At 43.3% G+C, this 19,155-nt stretch overlaps 1 protein-coding gene across 1 annotated transcript in view; it reads right to left on the bottom strand.

Moving 5' to 3' along the window:
- Window positions 1-5,146: 5,146 nt before the first annotated feature.
- The window catches only part of LOC117886766 (galanin receptor type 1-like), a 39,103-nt gene continuing 25,094 nt past the window's right edge, over window positions 5,147-19,155 (bottom strand). Inside the window, exon 3 of the mRNA XM_034788810.1 lies at window positions 5,147-6,303. Within this exon, the coding sequence (XP_034644701.1) occupies window positions 5,986-6,303 (318 nt within the window). The 3' untranslated portion in view covers window positions 5,147-5,985. The remainder of the gene's footprint in view (window positions 6,304-19,155) is intronic.

The following is a 19,155-nucleotide window of genomic DNA, read 5'->3' as shown; positions in this document are numbered from 1 at the left end:
GGGGGGCTTCCAGTGGTAGAATTGGACTAACAAATTACAATGACAGGTTTCAGAGTAGCAGCCGTGTTAGTCTGTATCCGCAAAAAGAACAGGAGTACTTGTGGCACCTTAGAGACTAACAAATTTATTAGAGCATAAGCTTTCGTGGACTACAGCCCACTTCACACCCAAGTTCATGCGGAGTTGGTATAGGGCTCACAATCTGTCAGAGACCAGACACCAATTCGTTGATCAACGGGCTCACACTATCCTTAGCTTGAAAGGCTTCAGAGTAAGTGTGGCAAGTTTATTAGGGGTGAGCATCAATATTTATACACAGAAGTAAACAAAGTGATTAACAGATCATAATGGTCATGCATAATCAATCAAGATTCTACAGGATAAAACAGGTTAAAATGTAAATTAAGAAAGAAAAGGGGAGATGGCTACTTAAGGGGAGGGGGGTGTCATGAGTAGTTCGCAGATCAGAGCTTTGATTAAAAAGTTCAGACAGAGACATCAAGTCTGGGTTAAGTTTAAGCTCATCAAAAGTTCAGACTCGGCATTCCTCCATTTGTAGCTTTGGGATAACTATTTACCAAAAGCTACACCCCATTTTAAGGAGCCAAGGGTCGCTTGGCAATTTCAGCCTGGGCCAACTCGAAGGGAGTAAGGCCCTTGGCTGAAGTAGGAAAAGAATAAACTGACCTACATGAGTCTATGAGGGAGGGGACACACTGAATACAGCAACACAGAATTATAAGGATTACTATGGCTCCAACAATACCCACCAAGAGTTTTTTAACCCACCCAAATCCAGGCAGCCAATTCCATAAGGCTCCCCACCACTCATAAGGTGGCTGGCCAGAGGAGTAGTTCTTAGCCATTTCCCTTAGATGTTTGGTACGTTGAAAAGTGTCAGAGTAGGTGTCAATTTACAAAAACACAGCATTCTTCATTTATGAGGGCGCAAGTTCCTCCCTGGGCTGCTAACATTATGTCTAAAGCCATTCGGTTTTGCAAAGCTAACTGGCACAGCTGGGACATTTCCCCGGCCTGACTCTCAAATAGGGTCGCAGTTTCATTGGTTAAAGATTCTAGTAGTCCCTGTAGACGGATGACACCACCCCTCAAGCTAATGAGACCAGCCCACCGCTGCCACGACAAACCATTAAAGAAGCGGGCTGTAGTCCACGAAAGCTTATGCTCTAATAAATTTGTTAGTCTCTAAGGTGCCACAAGTACTCCTGTTCTTTTTTTCTCGACTTTAATGCATCCCATAAGGGGAAATGAACTCTTTTAGAGCCCCAGCAGGACAGCTGGGGCCCAAAAGGGCAGAGAGGGTGAGGACATTGCCTCCAGGGAGAGAGCCTTAAAGCAGTGGTTCTCAGCCAGGGGTACGCAGAGATCTTCCAGGGGGTACATCAACTCATCTAGATATTTGCCTAGCTTTACAACAGGCTACATAAAACACATTAGCAAAGTCAGTACAAACTAAAATTTCATACAATGACTTGTTTATACTGTTCTACATACTATACACTGAAATGTAAGAACAATATTTTACAGTTTGATTTATTTTATAATTATATGGTAAAAATGACAGCAGTTTTTCAGTAATAGTATTGTGACTTTTTTTGTATTTTTGTGTCTGATTTTGTAAGCAAGTAGTTTAACTGAGGTGAAATTTGGGGCAGGGGTTCACAAGACAAATCAGACTCCTGAAAGGGGTACAATAATCTGGAAAGGTTGAGAGTCACTGCCCTAGAGTACGGCTCAATACCAGGGCTGAGGCCATTTTAAAGACTGATGGACTAATTAAGGGCCTGAGCCCAGGGAGGGCTACCAGGAAAGAGAGGCCAACTGAGGGGTACTGGGATAGGTCCCCCCGGTTGGACTGTTTCCCCCAGAAGGGTTTTTTATTTCACATACAGACTGTGTGTGACTTGGCCAGAGGGCTGAGTCACCATAGACCCACCACAAACTTAGAGAGTGAATGCAGTCACATGCACTTGGACATGGGGCGTTTGCAAGAGATAAATGCGACCCCCATTACAGTCGCCCTACGTAAAGAAAGCCTATAATTCTATGTTTCATGTCACAGTCTGTAATAATAATGTGGTTCTCTAAGAAAAATAGGATACCGCGTTTCAAGTTTAATGATTTTTTAGATAAGGAAAATGCAGTTAATATAGTTGGACTTCAGTAAAGCATTTGTTGTGGTATCACATGGGAAATTAGTTACATTAGAGAAGATAGAGATTAGTGAACAAAATTATAAGGTGGGTAAGAAACTGGCTAACTGGCAGAGGGGAGTGTGTTGTGCTGAAAGGTGAACTGTTGGACTGGAGGGATGTTACTAGTGGAGTTCCTCAGGGATTAATCTTAGGGCCAGTCTTATTTAATGTTTTCATTAGTGATCTTGGTACAAAAAGTAGGAGTGAGCTGAGGCATTGTCAATACAGAAGAGAATCAGAATATTGTACAGGAGGAACTGGATGACCTAGAAGATTGGAGTAACAGAAATGGGATGCAACTTAATAGGCAAATGTGATCCTAGGATGTATCGTGCAAGGCATTTCTAGTAAAGATAGGAAAGTATTAATGCTGTTGTATAAGGTACTGGTAAGATCTCATTTGGAATACTGTGTACAGTTCTGGTCACCCATGTTCAAGAAATATGAATTCAAACTGGAACAAGTGCAGAGAAGGGCTACTTATGTTCAGAGGAATGGAAGGCCTGTCTTATAAGAGGAGACTGGAAAGAGCATGGCTTGTTTAGTCTAGCAAAAAGAAGGCTGAGAGGGGATATAATTGGTCTCTATAAATACATTGGGGGATAAACCTCAGAGACAGTGAAGAACTTTTTAAGCTAAATGACAACACTGGCACAAGAACAAATAGGTATAAGCTGGTCATGAACAAATTCAGGCTGGAAATTAGTAGGTTTCTAACCATCAGAAGAGTGAGATTCTGGAGTAGCCTCCTCAGAGGAGTTGTGGGGGCAAACAACTTAACTAGTTTTGAGAGAGCTGGACAAATTTATGAGTGGGATTGTGTGATGGTGGGAGGCAGCCCTGAGGGTTCCTTCTGGTTTATGTCTGATCCTAAAAACTCATGTTTCAGGGCTTCAGCCAGTCACGCACGTGCTGGAGTTATCTCCATTCTCTGACGCATCAGATGGCCACAGCTGGCAGCGGGATTCTAGATGGCGTGGGCTGGTGTGCTGAGGTGGTAGTGAGCATTTACACTCTCAGGTGCTTAGCTGACTGGTTCTTGCTTGCATTCTCAAGATCTAATTGATCGCCATATGTGAAGTCAGGAAGTAATTTTCCTTCAGATGAGATTGGCAGTGACCTATGGGGCGTTTTCACCTTCTTCTACAGGTTGGTGTGTGGATTGCTTGTCAGGATCATCTGAGTATATCTCATTTAAACCCTTGTTACTGCAATGCATCCAGAATTGGTGAACCTCGGTCCTATTCTCTGCCTGTGGTGTATAATAGTTTAGTCTTCTTAGGGGTGTAATTAACTTGGTCTAAGTTTTTGTTGCTGGCTTGGTGTGCAGATGCTAGAAAGTGTTGGTGGTCTCTGATACATGGGAGATCATATTAGATGATCTGGAGGTCCTTCTGGCCTTAGATGCTATTATTTGGTTTCAAACTTCTCCTTTTCAGATTCCTGTTTCCAGTGCTTTGTGCTCCATTAAAAGATTACAAGTCCTGTTCTACAGGACCGATGTACCATCAGCATTAGAATGTCTGATGCTAAAGAGGGAGGCTGTATATTTATTTGCTTGGACAATTACATGTCTCTGATGGCAAAACGCTTAATTAATGCCTGATTCTCTATTACAGTCTATTGTCAGAGGTTCACTGAGAAAGGGAGCCATATTCTGAAATTCATGTAGTATCTAAATGTCTTTGATCTAATACAAGACAAGGGACAAAGCTATATTGTAGCAGCTTACTTCATTAGCCTCTATATTCAGCTGGCACCAGTCTAATGGAATGTGTTGTCCCTCTTAGGTTTAATGGCTATGTCTACCAGCTGAGAAGATGGAGCAGACTTTTTACTTTTAGTAAAGGCTTTTGTTTTGGATTTGTGATACCAGAGTTTGAATCTTCTTCCCATTATGTAGATATTGCACACAATGGACTAAACTTCTCATTGTGGAATTAAGTTATCAGGACAAAATTCATCATTCTTCACTGTTGCAAATCTTCGTTGTGAATAGAACATCTTGTATATTAGCTAAGGCTCTTGAAATTAACCAGTTTAAGCTCCCACCCGGCACTATGGAGGTACATAGCATCCCCATTGTTACAGGGGAAAATTGAGCTACCCTGACTCTCAGTTTACATGAGTTTTGACTCTTGACTTCCAGTCTCATGCTGGAACTACTAGATAATGCTCTTTTTTTCCTCATTACACACATTTCCTTGATATCAAGAGTTCTTCAAAGGAAATGAGCGAAGAAGTGTAATAAGGTATCCACTTTGTGGATCAGAGAAGATAATTCTGCCCTCAGGTTATGATGAGGGAAAGTGAAGAGAGCCTTAGTTTTTTGGTGTGGTCTTAAGATCCCAGTAAATTTATGAAGGATGTTTTGCTCCCATATTAAGGTATAAACTGTAAAGGGTTAAGTGATTGACAGGTAGAATAACCATATTACAGACATTAGTATATGTTATGATTATAGCAGTAGAAGCTTTTATAGGTGGTTATAAGCAACCTGTTTGGCACATAGGTTAATTAATAAACCATTTATTAACCCTTTGAAAATCATACATGAAACCTTAATAAAGATAGTTGTTAAAATAAAACCATTTTCATGAAACATTGCAAGTCCCTTGAGCAGAATACCCTTCTCTTGGGTAATTTCAACACAACTCAATCTGAATTGCAGGTCACAACGTTTAATGCAATAGTTTTCAAATTACATAACAATGAAAAAAATAAAATTTTCAGCCACACTGTAAAAAATGAACTAGCATGGCACTTTGTATATTTACAAACATCAGGTTTATACAGCAATAATGCTCAGTTCAAAGGCCTCAAAACGATGGTTGCTACGATACAGTTGATGCTTTGGCAAGGCATGCTCACAGTATGTGTACAAACAAAACCTTGTGTAAACAATACCTTTGAACAGAAAGACACTGACACTTAACAATATACTCTTTTAAGAGTTTTAGTTTTAAATCTTGCGCTCTCCCCCTCGCTGGTTCTAAACAGACCAGCATTAGAGACAATGATTGATAACGTTCTCCTGAATGTAACTGGTACTAACATTCAAGCCAGGAAATATACAGGGCGATAAGAAGCAGACAAATACAAATGCTCAGACCTCTGAGACGTAATTTGTGACTTTAGTCAGTTACATGAATGCACTGAGTTCTTTTACTCTGTCAAAAGAGGGCTAGGAAAACCTGTCATGAAGAATGGAGACCCAAGTACAGCAAATTAATTAAAAATAAATCCAGTTCACATACACTAGAAACACTGACATCCAGATGTGATTTAAGATACAACAGTAACATTAGAGACTTTGCAACAAGACATTTTCCTAACTACTTCAAGCAATCGCTCCAAAATAAACCACACCCCAGTTTGTATTCAGCCCCATCAGTTTGACTGCTCTTTGAAGGACACAGAACTGGATTATTTTCTTATCAGATAAAACTCCACCTTCCATCTAAACTTAGGCCTCAGCCTGTTTGTGCGAATCTGGAAGTATTTAGGAGCTTGTGTGGTGTGTCTGAGCACCGCTGCTGTATAGAATCTAGTGGTTAGCAGGCTACAACTGGACCAGCTGTTCCTGTGTGAAGTATGCTAACTGCTGCATTAAAGAATGCTCATGATTCCATTGACATGATGAATGAGTCACTCTTGAGGCACTCTGCTCCATAATCCTATCTATACAAGTGGGGCCCCCCTTACTCTCCCCATCTTCTGTTTTTCCAGTAGAGTCTACTGAAATGTATTTTCATTTTTTATGCCCAGGTCACACATTAGTCGTTGAGTGGGTGGTAGAAAAGTTCTCCATGCGTATTCTCACAAGCTTCTCAGCCGGAGCTGGCTGCAGGAGGAACTTGCAGGTGAAGACTTGCCGGCAGGCTTTGCGGAAGTTCTCCGAGAGGAAAGCATAGATGATGGGGTTAATGCAAGAGTTCCCGTAGGCTAAGCAGTGAGAGATGATGCGAAAAGTGAAGGAGATGTTGTTCAGGGGAAACTGACCAAACTCTGCCCACATGGTGATGATGTGGTGCGGCAGCCAGGAAATCAAGAATACAGCAACCACGAGTAGCACTGTCTGCGCTGTCTGGAAAAGACAAAGCCACGTGTTAGATACAGTCAGTGCCGGAGATGATCTGTTGTGTGCATGAATTATAAGGTTTCTTTTCCCCCTGGCCTGCAGCACTGGGAATGGACCAGTGATCAAATTCAGTAGGACAAATCCTATGCTTTCAAAATGCCAAAAACAATACCACATTCAGTTCTGTTTCATTTTCTTTGAACTCCGCAGAGCATTAATGTTACCACTATGCAGATCTATAGTGCTTGCCTTTCAAAACTCAAGTGCTTACTAATAGGTAATGTACGCAGTGTACCACTTCATCCATCACTGAAATGCAGCAGCTGTGTAATGAAACACAGGAACACTATTTTGGATAGGTGGAATGGAATTGAGGTGGACCAACAGACCCAGGTTAAATAATGAGATTTTATTACCGCAGGTCAGGATCTTACTGTTTTTTGTTTTTGTTTTTTTATTCTCTGACAGAAATTCAAGCCAACATAACCCTTAATACACTGCTGGAACTCTGGTTCAATATATTCTCAGAAGGAAGAATGCAACCTGATAGGCTACCACCTTCACATCTTTCTGTATGCTTTCAGGATGCCTCCTAACTAAGTTGTCAGGATCTTCATCCCTACTTGTGAAGGCTCACTGACAGGAAAAGGGTTGTTGTGTTTTTTAGCACCGGCTGATAATTACTGTGTATTACTATCCCTCTGTGGAAACAGGAGACCAGGCACTTACATTTTACTGCCATGTAAACTAGGTGAGGTCAAGCCCAGATGGAGGTATAGTGCTGACCTTGTTTAGCTATCTCAAGGTAAACACCTCCAGTGCTTTGTCTCCACCTAGCTCACTGTAAAATTCTATCACTTGTTCGTTTTTTCACTGTAAATAAAAAACAAACCTTGAATTGATGAAGACAAAGCCTTAAACGGGGAGGATGGTCTTCCAGTCCAAACACACTTGGACTTGGGTAAAGGAGGTTCTGTTTTCAGTTCTGCCACAAACTTCCCATGCAGTCTTAGAGTAAAGTTATTGGCCTAACATGAGGATCCAATTTATAAAAGTGGGAATAATACTCCAGAGACAGAGGTGTTGCAAGGATAAACTTATTTAAGTATTTTGAGATCTGTGTCGGTGAAGGTGCTGTAAAAGTGTTAAGTAATTACTGTGAAATCTGTCAGGATCATCACCCGTGCTGCTTGGAGGCAATGAATACACAATGAAATTAACAAGAAATTAAGACTTGAGGGGAGGACATAATTTGCACAATGTCTAACCTCTGGAACTACTGCCATGCGAGAGGCCAAAAGATTAGCAGGATTGAGAGGATGAGATTATGATGTTGCACTCTATGAATTTATGAAAATATGCTAATGTATGAATATAATGTAACTGGAATATGCTTCATGCAAAAGGTCTCTTGTAAGGTATCATTACAAAGCTTATAACCTACTGAGTGTGGTCATCCTATTTGTATGAATGTATCATTCTTGTATCTGAAACTAGAAATATGAAATGTCCTATTGTAATTATGCAAAGTGTGGGCCATTAATGGTGCTTTGGAATCTTGATGGCTCCCATTAACCAGGACAATTGACTGTAGATGGTTTACTTATAAGTCTTCCTGTGTTCTGGCAAGTGAGTAATGAAGTCTTACAGTGACATGTGATCATGTCACCTGAACTGGAATCCATCTTTAACTGGTGCTTTTCCATTTAGAAGGAGGGTGGGAACCCAGAGAGGGACAAAGGATTCCTGCCTTGTGCAAAAGCTATATAAGAGGGTGGAACAGAACAAAGGGGGTTGCAGTCATGAGAAATCCCCTAGCTATCACCTGAGCTGGAACAAGGACTGTACCAGGGGAAGGGATTGTGCTCAGACTAGGAAGGCGTCCAGTCTGTGATAGAAGCTTATTAAAATCTCACCCTCAGAGATGTTTCATCTGTTTTCTTACTGTATTAGGCTTAGACTTATGTGTTTTATTTTATTTTGCTTGGTAATTCACTTTGTTCTGTCTGTTATTACTTGGAACCACTTAAATCCTACTTTTTGTATTTAATAAAATCACTTTTTACTTATTAATTAACCCAGAGTAAGTATTAATACCTGGAGGGGGCAAACAGCTGTGCATATCTCTCTATCAGTGTTATAGAGGACAAACAATTTGAGTTTACCCTGTATAAGCTTTATAAAGGATAAAACAGATTTTATTTGGGGTTTGGACCCCACTGAGAGTTGGGTAGCTGAGGGCTGGAGATAGGAGCACTTCTTAAGCTATTTTCAGTTAAGCCTGCAGCTTGTGGGGGACGTGGTTCAGACTTGGATCTGTTTTTGCAGCAGGCAAGCGTGTCTGGCTCAAACCAGGCAAGGGACTGAAGTTCCAAGCTGGCAGGGAAAACCGGCTCGGAGATTGCCGTCCCAAAGGGGGTTTCTGTGATCCAACCTGTCGCAGAGACTTTTATATAAGTTGTAGCATGAGGAATATCCTATCCGCAGTTACATTATGTAGGATCAAAATTGAAGTGATACAAACCTGTATCATTAAAATAAGCCAACCACATAAACTTAGGAAGAAATATACTGCACCAATGGACAGGTTATTCTATAAAAATGCAAAAAAAACATACAAGGTGCCTTCCTAGAACACATCTAATACAAGACACTGTCAGAGACAGAATACTAGATTTGATGGAGAATTGGTCTGTTTCAGTTCAGCAGTTCATATGGTATGCCAGCCCGCAATGACCTGTACACAAAGCCATTTCTCCCCAGTACTTTGAAATATCCTTGACCTCACTGAAAACAAGATATGGATAGTAAGTTGGTTATTCTGAATTACAAATAAGATAGGGCAGAGAGAGAGATTTCCTCACTAGCTCACAACATCATACATTAAGTAATACTAACCAAGAGAAAAAGATTACAAACAAGACAAAAGTAAAAATATGCTTTCTAGTATCTAAAACGTAGCAATTTACAATCCTGGTCTCAGGCAGCTTCTTGTCTACAACCAGTTCTCAGCATCTTTACCCCACCCGGGCTGAAGGATCTATGTTTACACAGATTCCAAGAGTGCTGGCCTCTTGTCCCTTAAGTGATGGATAACTCAGGGGTTCTCTTCACTTCTAATAGTCCAGTAAACCTTTCAAATGTATTCTTTTGAAGTGTATCACCAGATAAAATTCTCCCATGCTCATGTGCAATGTATATTCATTGTCTCTGGCTTACAAAATTTGACCTGGTAGACTGGTGAATCCACATTTCTTCGTTTAGGACAAACCTGTTTATACGCTATACTTGCAGTGCTCAGTCTAGGGTGACCAGACAGCAAGTGTAAAAACTTGGGACGGGGTGAGGGGTAATAGGTGCCTCTATATAAGAAAAAGCCCCCCCAATGGGGATTGTGTCTCTAAAATCGGGATATCTGGTCACCCTAGCTTAGTCTGACCATATTTAAGGAACATATTTCCAGCACACTTATATAACTGTACATACATAATGCAATATTGTTAATGATTAAGGCTACGATTTAGTCATGGAGGTCACGGAATCCAAGGGCTCCCGTGAGGGCTGGAAAATGCGGGCGTTCCTCCACTACCCTGAGCTTGGGGGTTCCCCAACCGCCCACAGGGGCAGGGAGCTGCAGGGTACCCTGCTGCCCACAGAGGCTTGGAGCTCAGGACCACCACAGGTGGCGGGGGTATTCTGCAGCTCCCTGTCCCTGTGGGCGATTGGGGAACCCCCAAGCTCAGGATAGTGGAGGAACCCCCGCATTTCCCAGCCCTCACGGGAGCCGGTGGGTATTCCCAGAGCTGGAGGTGGCAGAGGTATCCCTAGCCCCTGTGCAACTGCCGGCTTCAGGCACTGGGGGGGACCCTCAGATCCCCATTTTGTCCCAGATATTTTTAGTAAAAGTCTACTATGGTTTTCTGTATGTATTACAAAGTAGGCACACTAGTTAAATATACATTTCTTTGTTTTAAAGTTTAGTAAGTAAGAGACAGGATCTTGTATTGTGTCTATGTTAAGGAGACTTGAGGAACATTGAAGGCCTGGGCCCCAATGTGAATTGTTTTGATTATAAGATTTAGGAAGGCTTAATTTACTATGTCTTTTGCTCAATATAAAATGCGTCTGTTTGTATTCTCAAAGGCCTCTGTAAAAGACTGTGTGAATGGGGAATGCATGCATCAGGAAAAGATAAGGTGTGAAGGCCATTGTTATAGCCAAATGGTCACGGAAGAAGGAGTGAAGAGACTTAACAACACTAGAGAACCATCAATGCGTTTCCATAATTAAGGAAGGGTAGATTGACGACCCTGAGGTGGAGGCTGGCACCCCTAAAGACAAGATAATTGATTAAATCAAAACCAGGACAGGATGACCCTCTTCGAGGTGTTTTGGAATGTTAACATCAAAAGATAACACCAATTAAGTAACCGGTCAGAAACTGACACAGCAAGATCCATAGACTTCAACAGAGAAAAAGACTATAAGAACAGGGTGGTTGGCCATGGAACTTTGGATTCGTCTTGCCACACTCCAAGAGCATCGGATCGTGACTGACAGAGCCCAGCTCCCCTCTGCAACTAATCTGGCTGGCCACTAGATTGATCCAGACTCTGGACTGGTAACTATAAACATCAACTGGCAGGACTGTGTGCATGGTGTGTGTAACTGAAAAGCATATGCTAACTGCTGTATTCTCAATAAATGCAGGGCTTTAGCCTTCTCCCCATAAAAGATCTCGTGTGCTTTGTATAGCATAACAGGCGGTGACAGAACCCCTTACCAGTCTGGGTGAACCCCCAAAGCATCACAATCCTACCACATGCTGTCTAAATTAAGTTAAAGTAACCAATTTTTTTTTAACCCATAAAGGGAAATGTAGGGCATCTTCCCCTTCAATTGCATAATTTTAGTATTATATAATTATTTACACCTTTTAAACCACCTTAATACCTTATACAACATTGTTTCTATACACACAAACATTGAGTTGTCATAAGACACATCATTTTTTTGTGAACAGCAAAGCAATGCTTATGAAAAAGCCAGGTCAGCTAAGCCCAAGCCTTCACTTTGGCTTGATAATATTTAATGCACTGGCCTGATACAACTTCAATATCCAGTTTCACTGTTCTTTGTTAACACAGATCCCTATTATGTGTTCAAGTGGATTACATGTAATTATTTTCCTAGAAAGGGGGTAATTTTCTAGTGAACTGATTACAAGCGGTGTCATTTACTAGCTATATCTAGTGGCTCTTTAGCACACTGGAGCAGCATCACTATACCTTAATCTCTAGTATGTCACGTGAAACTGTGGGAGGGGCTTGCTATGTTCCTGCCATTAGTTGAAATCTTTAAATAGAAATATTTGAGGAGGCAAAAAGGAACCACAGCTTTAAACTCCACTGACATACCCTGGACTAGAGCTTTTTGGGAGAAGAAAGTGAACAATGTGTATTTTGTTAATGCTGTATAGGAGCCAAGATTTTAAGTAGTGAAGTGATTTTGGGGTGCCAATTTTCCAGACATGCTGACCACTAACCCTCTGAAAATTAGGGCTCTTTTAAGTCTCAAGCTGGACACCTACGAATTTTGGGCACACAACAATCAGTAGTCCTTTTTAAAAAATATGGGGCAACTAAAGGCAATTTCTGAGGTACTAAATTTTGCAAAAAAAATTTCACAACAAATGCTAGGAGTGCATTTTGCAAACCCATATACTGTCTTCCATTTCAGTAAACCTGTTATTTTCCAACTTTTCATTTCAAACTTTTTTATAGCCACAAAATGTTCATCTAGATGTACTATTCAGAGCAGAATTTACTTTGCTTACAATTAACAGTCTAAGCTGAATGAGTATTTGATGTTATGAAATATTTGGAGCGAAGAAATAACTGAACGAGCATGGACCTTATCAACATTTTTTTTTGCTCAGAATGAATGTTAGACGTGTTCAGTGTTTTATAAGCTAGTTCAGAACACTAATTTACTGGGGGCGGGGAGGATCTTCCATTCTGAGAGTGGGATGTGTTGCTGTTGATTCAGATGCTTGCGGTAATGACTGCAGCACACCTAAAGTACTTTTATTGTTTAACTATTTCATGACTTTAAAAAGTGTCACCACAAAAATGTCCCAATTTTATTTTTAAGATATGGTCATTTTACATACAGGTTGAATGCAGTTAGTTGTGCATGTAAGTTATTTCTGTAAGCTTAAGGATTCCCATTAAATCTTCCCCGAGCTGTCTATTTACGTTCCACCGAACAGCTGCTTGGAAACTAATCCCGACCACAAATGGTTTAAAAGAGCTATAATTACTGCATTATGTTCTGCAAATGTAAGTTTGATTTTAAAGCTATGCAAATCTTTCTCAGAGTCATATGCATTTATGTATTTATTAAAATGAAAGTCAAGAAGTCAAGTAAACATTCTAGCATGCCTGCTGGCAGTGACTATATCAGGGCTTGTCTATACCATGAAATAGCCTGGAATAGATGTTGTGGAATAGCTCCCTGTGTGGACACTCGTACTCCATTTTGGAAGTAGATTAAGTTTTCTGGGGTACTCATTTTATCTAAATTTCAATTCGGATGAAGACAGCAATATGTTTCAGCCAGGTTATTCACTCTTGAATATTTGTCTGACATCACTTGAATGTAACATCTGAAACAAATAACCTCTCATTTCTGACTTATCATGAGCCAAGAAATGAAATTAAGACACTCTCCACTCTCGTCTACCTCACAGAACAGAACCATACAAGGAAGTAAAGAACAGATGGACCCCGAGATTCCAACCCCAGGAGATTTTAATAAATGTGGACAGTCACATGGACAGCACCCCCTTTAGAAAAGTCTCACACTAAATCTAAATTCCCTTTCCATCTGTGGAAGGCAACTCAACTATCAATCTGTAAGTCTTACGCACACCCAATGCTTGCTATAAGAACAAAATTAGGGATGTGTTTGTGTTCAGTTCTGTTCCTACAGTGAAAACATGAGAGAGAAAGGGCATGAGTAGATGAGTAACAAGAGTGTCACCTCCACAACATCTGTCTCCAATTCTTTAACTTTGAATCTGGAAATAGCGAATGCTATATGTTCTGAAATAGAAGATAATTTTTCCCTAACTTTTCTCTCTCTCTTTTTTTTTTTTTAAACCACTGAGAAAAGTCACGTGAACTCTTGGTAGAAGCTATCCTAGAAAAGGCTTTTTTCCCCCCAGAATTACAAAACAATTCTCAGCTAGAGACTGTTTTGAACATTTTACTCAGCCCCGACTGACATTGTGTGCCATGATTCAATATGCTGCTTTCAGGATGAATTGCTTGAATAGGCTGCTAGGGGCAACCAAGAGCAACACAATTACAATCTTCTCCCCAGAGATGGAGAGCCTTAGGCCTTGTCTACACTAGCAAGTTTCAGCGCAGTAAAGCAGCTTTCTGCGGTGTAACTCCTGAGGTGTACATGCTGCCAAGCCACTTAGAGCACAGAAACTGAACAGTTGCAGCGCTGTAAAAACAGCACCCCAACGAGAAGCATACAGCTTCCTGTGCTGGGGCTACCGCGCCGTGGTGCCAGTGTAGACACCCTGGTTGATTACAGTGCTGCAATTGGCCTCCGAGAGGTGTCCCACAATGCCTGTTCTTGCCTCTCTGGTCATTGGTTTGAACGCTACTGCCCTGCCCTCAGGTGACCAACCGTGAGCCCCACTCCTTAAATTCCTTGGGAATTTTGGAAGTCCCCTTCCTGTTTGCTTGGTGATATGTGCAGTGGTCTGACCGCATCTTTCCAGGTGATCATGCCTGCTCTACGCACCAGGCAATCCCCCGCTTGGAGCAATGCCAAGCTGCTGAACCTCATCAGGATTTGGGGAGAGGAAGCTGTCCGTCTCAGCTGCACTCCAGCCATAGGAATTATGATACCAACGGACAGATTCACAATGCATGACAGAAAGGGGCCATGACCGGGATACACTGCAATGCAGGGTCAAAGCAAAGGAGCTGCGGAACACTTGCCACAAGGCGCGGAAGGCAAACCGCCGCTCTGGTGCTGCGCCCACGAGCTGCCGGTTCTACAAAGAGCTGGATGCGATACTCGGCGGCGACCCCACCTCCATTGCGAAGGCCACTGTGGATACTTTGGTGGCTCACGTGCCAGTCTAGAATGGACCAAGCCAGGAGGGGGAAATCTTGGACAAGGATGTGGAGGGGGAGGGGGACCCAGAGGCAGAGGACGACTCAGAGGTCAGAGACGCATGCAACCAGGAGCTCTTCTGTACCCCGGAGGAGGCTAGCCAGTCACAACTGTCGGAGCTTGGCAAAGCGCAAACAGGAGACGAGGCCCCTGGTAAGTGGCTTTGATTTTGAGAATCGCTGAAGCAAGTTGTTGGGGGCAGGAGGGTTGCAGAAAGCAGGCTTGTGTCTGTATGATGTACATACACCACATGCCTAGTCTGAGCAGCGGAACAGGGTGTTGATTGACTCCCTCACTTCACGGGAATCTGCCTCAGAGATCTCCACGAAACTCTCATGGAGACACTGGGCAATCCGCTGCCGCAGATTCTTTGGCAGAGCTGCTTTGTTTCTTTCCTCATTAAGGGGTAACCTTCCCATGCCACTCTGCCGTCACTGGGGGGAACATTGCTGCACACAGGCGAGCCGCATAAGGGTCAGGGCAGAAGCTGCAGTCTTGGAGAAGACTCTCCATTGATTCCCTGCTCACCCTCAGCAGTGAGATATCTTCCATAATGAACATATTATGTAGAAAGTGTGGGGACAGTAATGATTATAAGGCCCCCCCCCTACAGTGCTGGCTCTCTCCGAGAGCCACGTGTACAGTACAGTCCTGGAACACTGATTTCCCCTGCCCCTGCAGTTACTCACCATTTTGGGGGTCTTGTGGCTCATGTGTGCTTGCCTGGGGTCAGCCAGTCAGTGACAGGTATGTGACTAGTGGCTGTGTTTTAAATCACTGAATCAGTGATCTGTGTGTTGCAAACAGTACTGCTTCAGTAAAATGTTGCATTTTGGCTTTGCAGATATGACCTTGGGAGCCCAACCTCCCTCTTTATCACCGTGGGCTGAACGGCTGCGCAGAATTAGAAAGTGTCCACGAAGAACTAAAAAGGACTTTCTGTGTGATGTCATGATGCACTCCACTGATGAAAAACAAGAATTGAAGGAGTGACGGAACAGCAAGAAGAGGGACCAAAAGGAGAATGTGGCATGCCAGAATGAAGCCACGGAGCGGCTCTTAAAAGTTATGGAGTGCAAAGCGGACACGCTCCAGGCACTACTAGAACTGCAAACTGAGCAGCTCTGCCCCCACCCTCCCTTGCAGCCGCTATCACAAAACTCTTTCCCATGCACCCCCCAGACACTGCCAACACTCTCTTATCAACCTGCTGGCTCCAGTCTGAACCCGCTGCATTCCACTTGTGCCCCATCACAGTCCAGCCCTAGGGACTCCCAATACCCAGTGCACTCAACACCTGTCCCTCTGCAGTTTAGTCCTGCTGAAGTACAGTTCCCGCTGCACTGTACTCAAAGGACAAGGCTGCATGATACCTGGACATACGCAAAAGTTTAACCGTCCCAGGACCCCACCTCCTCTTGGGGCCCTCCCGCCACAGTGCTGATGTGTTTTTTTGTTTGTCTCTTTCCTCCGATTGTTGTTTTTTAATAAAAGAATTGTTTTGGTTTGAAAGCAAACTTTATTCCATTAATTGAAAGCAAACAGAGCCCTCCAAATCAACAGGCAGTTTTCTTAAACCTTCACAGTGCATCATCTGCACCAATCACAGTCACCTCCTAGCATTACAATCACTGCATCCTAGCATAGAAACAAATATTAGTGGCTTTCAGCTTCAAATTGCTGCCTCAAGGCATCTCTGATCCTTATGGCCCCGCCTTGCACCCCTCTAATAGCCCTGGTCTCTGGCTGTTCAAATTCAGCCTCCAGGCACTGAGCCTCAGCGATCCAGGCCTGAGTGAAGCTTTCACCCTTCCCTTCACAAATATTATGAAGCGTACCTAGCACGCGGCTATAAGCATAGGAATATTGTCATCGGCCAGGTCCAGCCTCCCACATAGGCAGCACCAGCGAGCCTTTAAATGGTTAAAAGCACACTCAACAGCTATTCTGCACTTGCTCAGCCTGTTGTTGAACCACTCCTTGCTGCTGTCAAGGTGCCCCATGTATGGCTTCATAAGCCATGGCATTAACGGGTAGACAGGGTCTCCCAGGATCACAATGGGCATTTCGACTTCCCCTATGGTGATCTTCTGGTCCAGGATGGAAGTCCCTGCTTGCAGCTTCCTGAACAGGCCAGTGTTCCAAAAGATGCATGTGTCATGCACCTTTCCGGACCAGCCTGCATTAATGTCCGTGAAACAGCCACAGTGATGCACAAGCGCCTGGAGAACAATCGAGATATACCCTTTCCAATTAATGTAATCGGTGGCTAGGTGGTCTGGTACCAGAATTGGAATGCGTGTCATCTATCGCCCCTCCACAGTTACGGAAGCCCATTTGTGCAAAGCCATCCACAATGTCACGTATGTTGCCCAGAGTCATGGTCTTTTGGAGCAGGATGCGATTAATTGCCCTGCGCACTTCTATCAATATGAGTCCAATGGTCAACTTTCCCACTCCGAACTGGTTAGCGACTGATTGCTAGCAGTCTGGAGTAGCCAGCTTCCACAGTGCAATCACCATGTGCTTCTCCAATGACTGGGCAGTTCTCATTCTCGTGTCCCTGCGCTGCAGGGCTGGGGCAAACTCTTCACATAATCCCATGAATGTGGCTTTCCTCATCTGAAAGTTCTGCAGCCACTGCTCGTCATCCCAGACGTCCACCACGATGTGATCCCACCACTCAGTGCTTGTTTCCCGAGCCCAAAAGTAGCGTTCCACTGTGGTCAGCACCTCCGTGAATGCCACAAGCAATCTCGTGTCGTAGCTACTACACATGGCGAGATCAATGTTGAACTGCTCTTGCCTTTATAGTTTAAGGAATAACTTCACTGCCATTCGTGGTGTGTTAGTAAGAGCAAGCAGCATACTGGTCAACAGTGCGGGATCCATTCCTGCAGACCGAAGAGGCAGAGCATGCAGTACACACCGTTGAAAGATGGTGCCAAATGCGGACAGAAGCACAGGGATTGCTGGGATGCGAAGCACTGCATCACGGGGCATTGGGATAGGACCCCCTCCACCTTCCCACAACTCTTAGCGGCAGAAGAGGAAGAGATGCTCTGTGGGATAGCTGGCCAGAGTGCACCGCTCCGAATACCCATGCAAGTGCCACAAGTATGAACACGCTATTGAACAGGCAGCTGACTGTGAACACACAACAGCGGTTTCCCTTCAGCGCTCTCTGAGCGGCGTTGTAACTGCCAGTGCTGTAACTCTGCCAGTGTAGAGGTGCCCTTAGTAGCATGTAACCCACTCTGGTATGCCTTTCTGGGAAGGCAACAAGACTTCCAATTTCATTCTTGCGATGAGACCACTGAATTTCCTAGCACTATGCTCCGACTGTTAACTTTGTGCTTCATGATTACAACACTTGATAAGAGAGGGAATATAGCATTGTGTTGTCCAAAAAAGTTGTTTCAAAGTGTGACTTCTTCAGTTGAGGGCCTGTAGTGTGAACACCTCCTACTGCTAGCCAACACAACTATTATATTTATAAGTATGCTGGGAGCAGTGGGACACAGCACAGGCGTCAGTCTGTCAGAGAAGAGGAACACATATGGTGGTAGCAGGGCAAGCGACTGCTAACTGCTTTCACACTTAACTCTGACAAATGTGTTCCTTACAGCAAATTTATAGTGGTGTGTTTAAAAAAAAAAAAAAAAAAGTAATTGACTACTTAAACAGAATTGAAAGGACATAAGGGTGGTGGAATAGTTCCCCTCCTGCCTGCCAGCAGTTCAGATCAGTGCCAAGTCCAAATAGGTGGACTTGACACAGAGAGGTTTTGTAGGGGATCAAAGGATTCTTCCCCAAGGTCTTGGCTGTTACAGCTGTTCTTACCAGCCACACTAGAACAAGGGGCAATGGCAGAAGATCTAGGTAGCGGCAGGTCTACACGCAGATTTGGATTCTGTGGCACCCAGAAGTAGACCTTCCCCCAGCCCCACGCACTAGCTCTCCTGAAGATTTAAGTGGAAGGAATCATGTGATGAGACCGTATCCACATATAGATGAGATCTGAGAGACTGAGGCATTCCAATGTCAACCTTGAGTCTATCATCATCCTGCAATTTTCAATGTAATTTGGTAACATAATATTTTGAGATCCCCTTTGTTAAGAGCTGCGATAGAAGTGCAAAGTCACAAAGTCATTAAATAAGCCTCACTAAATCTGAGACACTGTGTACTACAGTCCATGTTATTCAAGCGTTACTGCCTTCCCACAGGAGTGAGTCTTTTGCAGGAACTCAAGGTAATCTCAACCCTCAAGAAGTCTCCCTACAGGGAAGTCACTTAGGTGATGTTCGCCGGACACCCATTTTACAAATGGTGACTTGCTCATGGTTTCAGTCAAGATTGGTGGAGCTAGTAAAACCCCTAGGTCATCCAGCAGGCCAATGGCCATGTTTTAAGTTTCTGAAACCCTCCCTGCTCCTACCTAGATTGTCTCACATCAGGATAGCAGGGCTAGGAAGGATGTGGCTGTTGTACGCCAGCTCACTGGTAGCCATTAGTACTGAGGAAGAATTTATTAATGTAATGAATTGTCAGATTTGACCACATCCACCGTGGTTGAATGCCCAAAATCAACACTGAAACTCAAGTCCTGGCCTAGCAAGGTCTTGGGAAAAACATGGAATGGATTCTTTGGCTGGG

Source organism: Trachemys scripta, chromosome 13 (assembly GCF_013100865.1).
Source record: "Trachemys scripta elegans isolate TJP31775 chromosome 13, CAS_Tse_1.0, whole genome shotgun sequence".
Lineage (NCBI taxonomy): Eukaryota > Metazoa > Chordata > Testudines > Emydidae > Trachemys > Trachemys scripta.
Note: the sequence above shows the minus strand (reverse complement) of the source record. Positions and strands in the feature narration are given on the sequence as shown.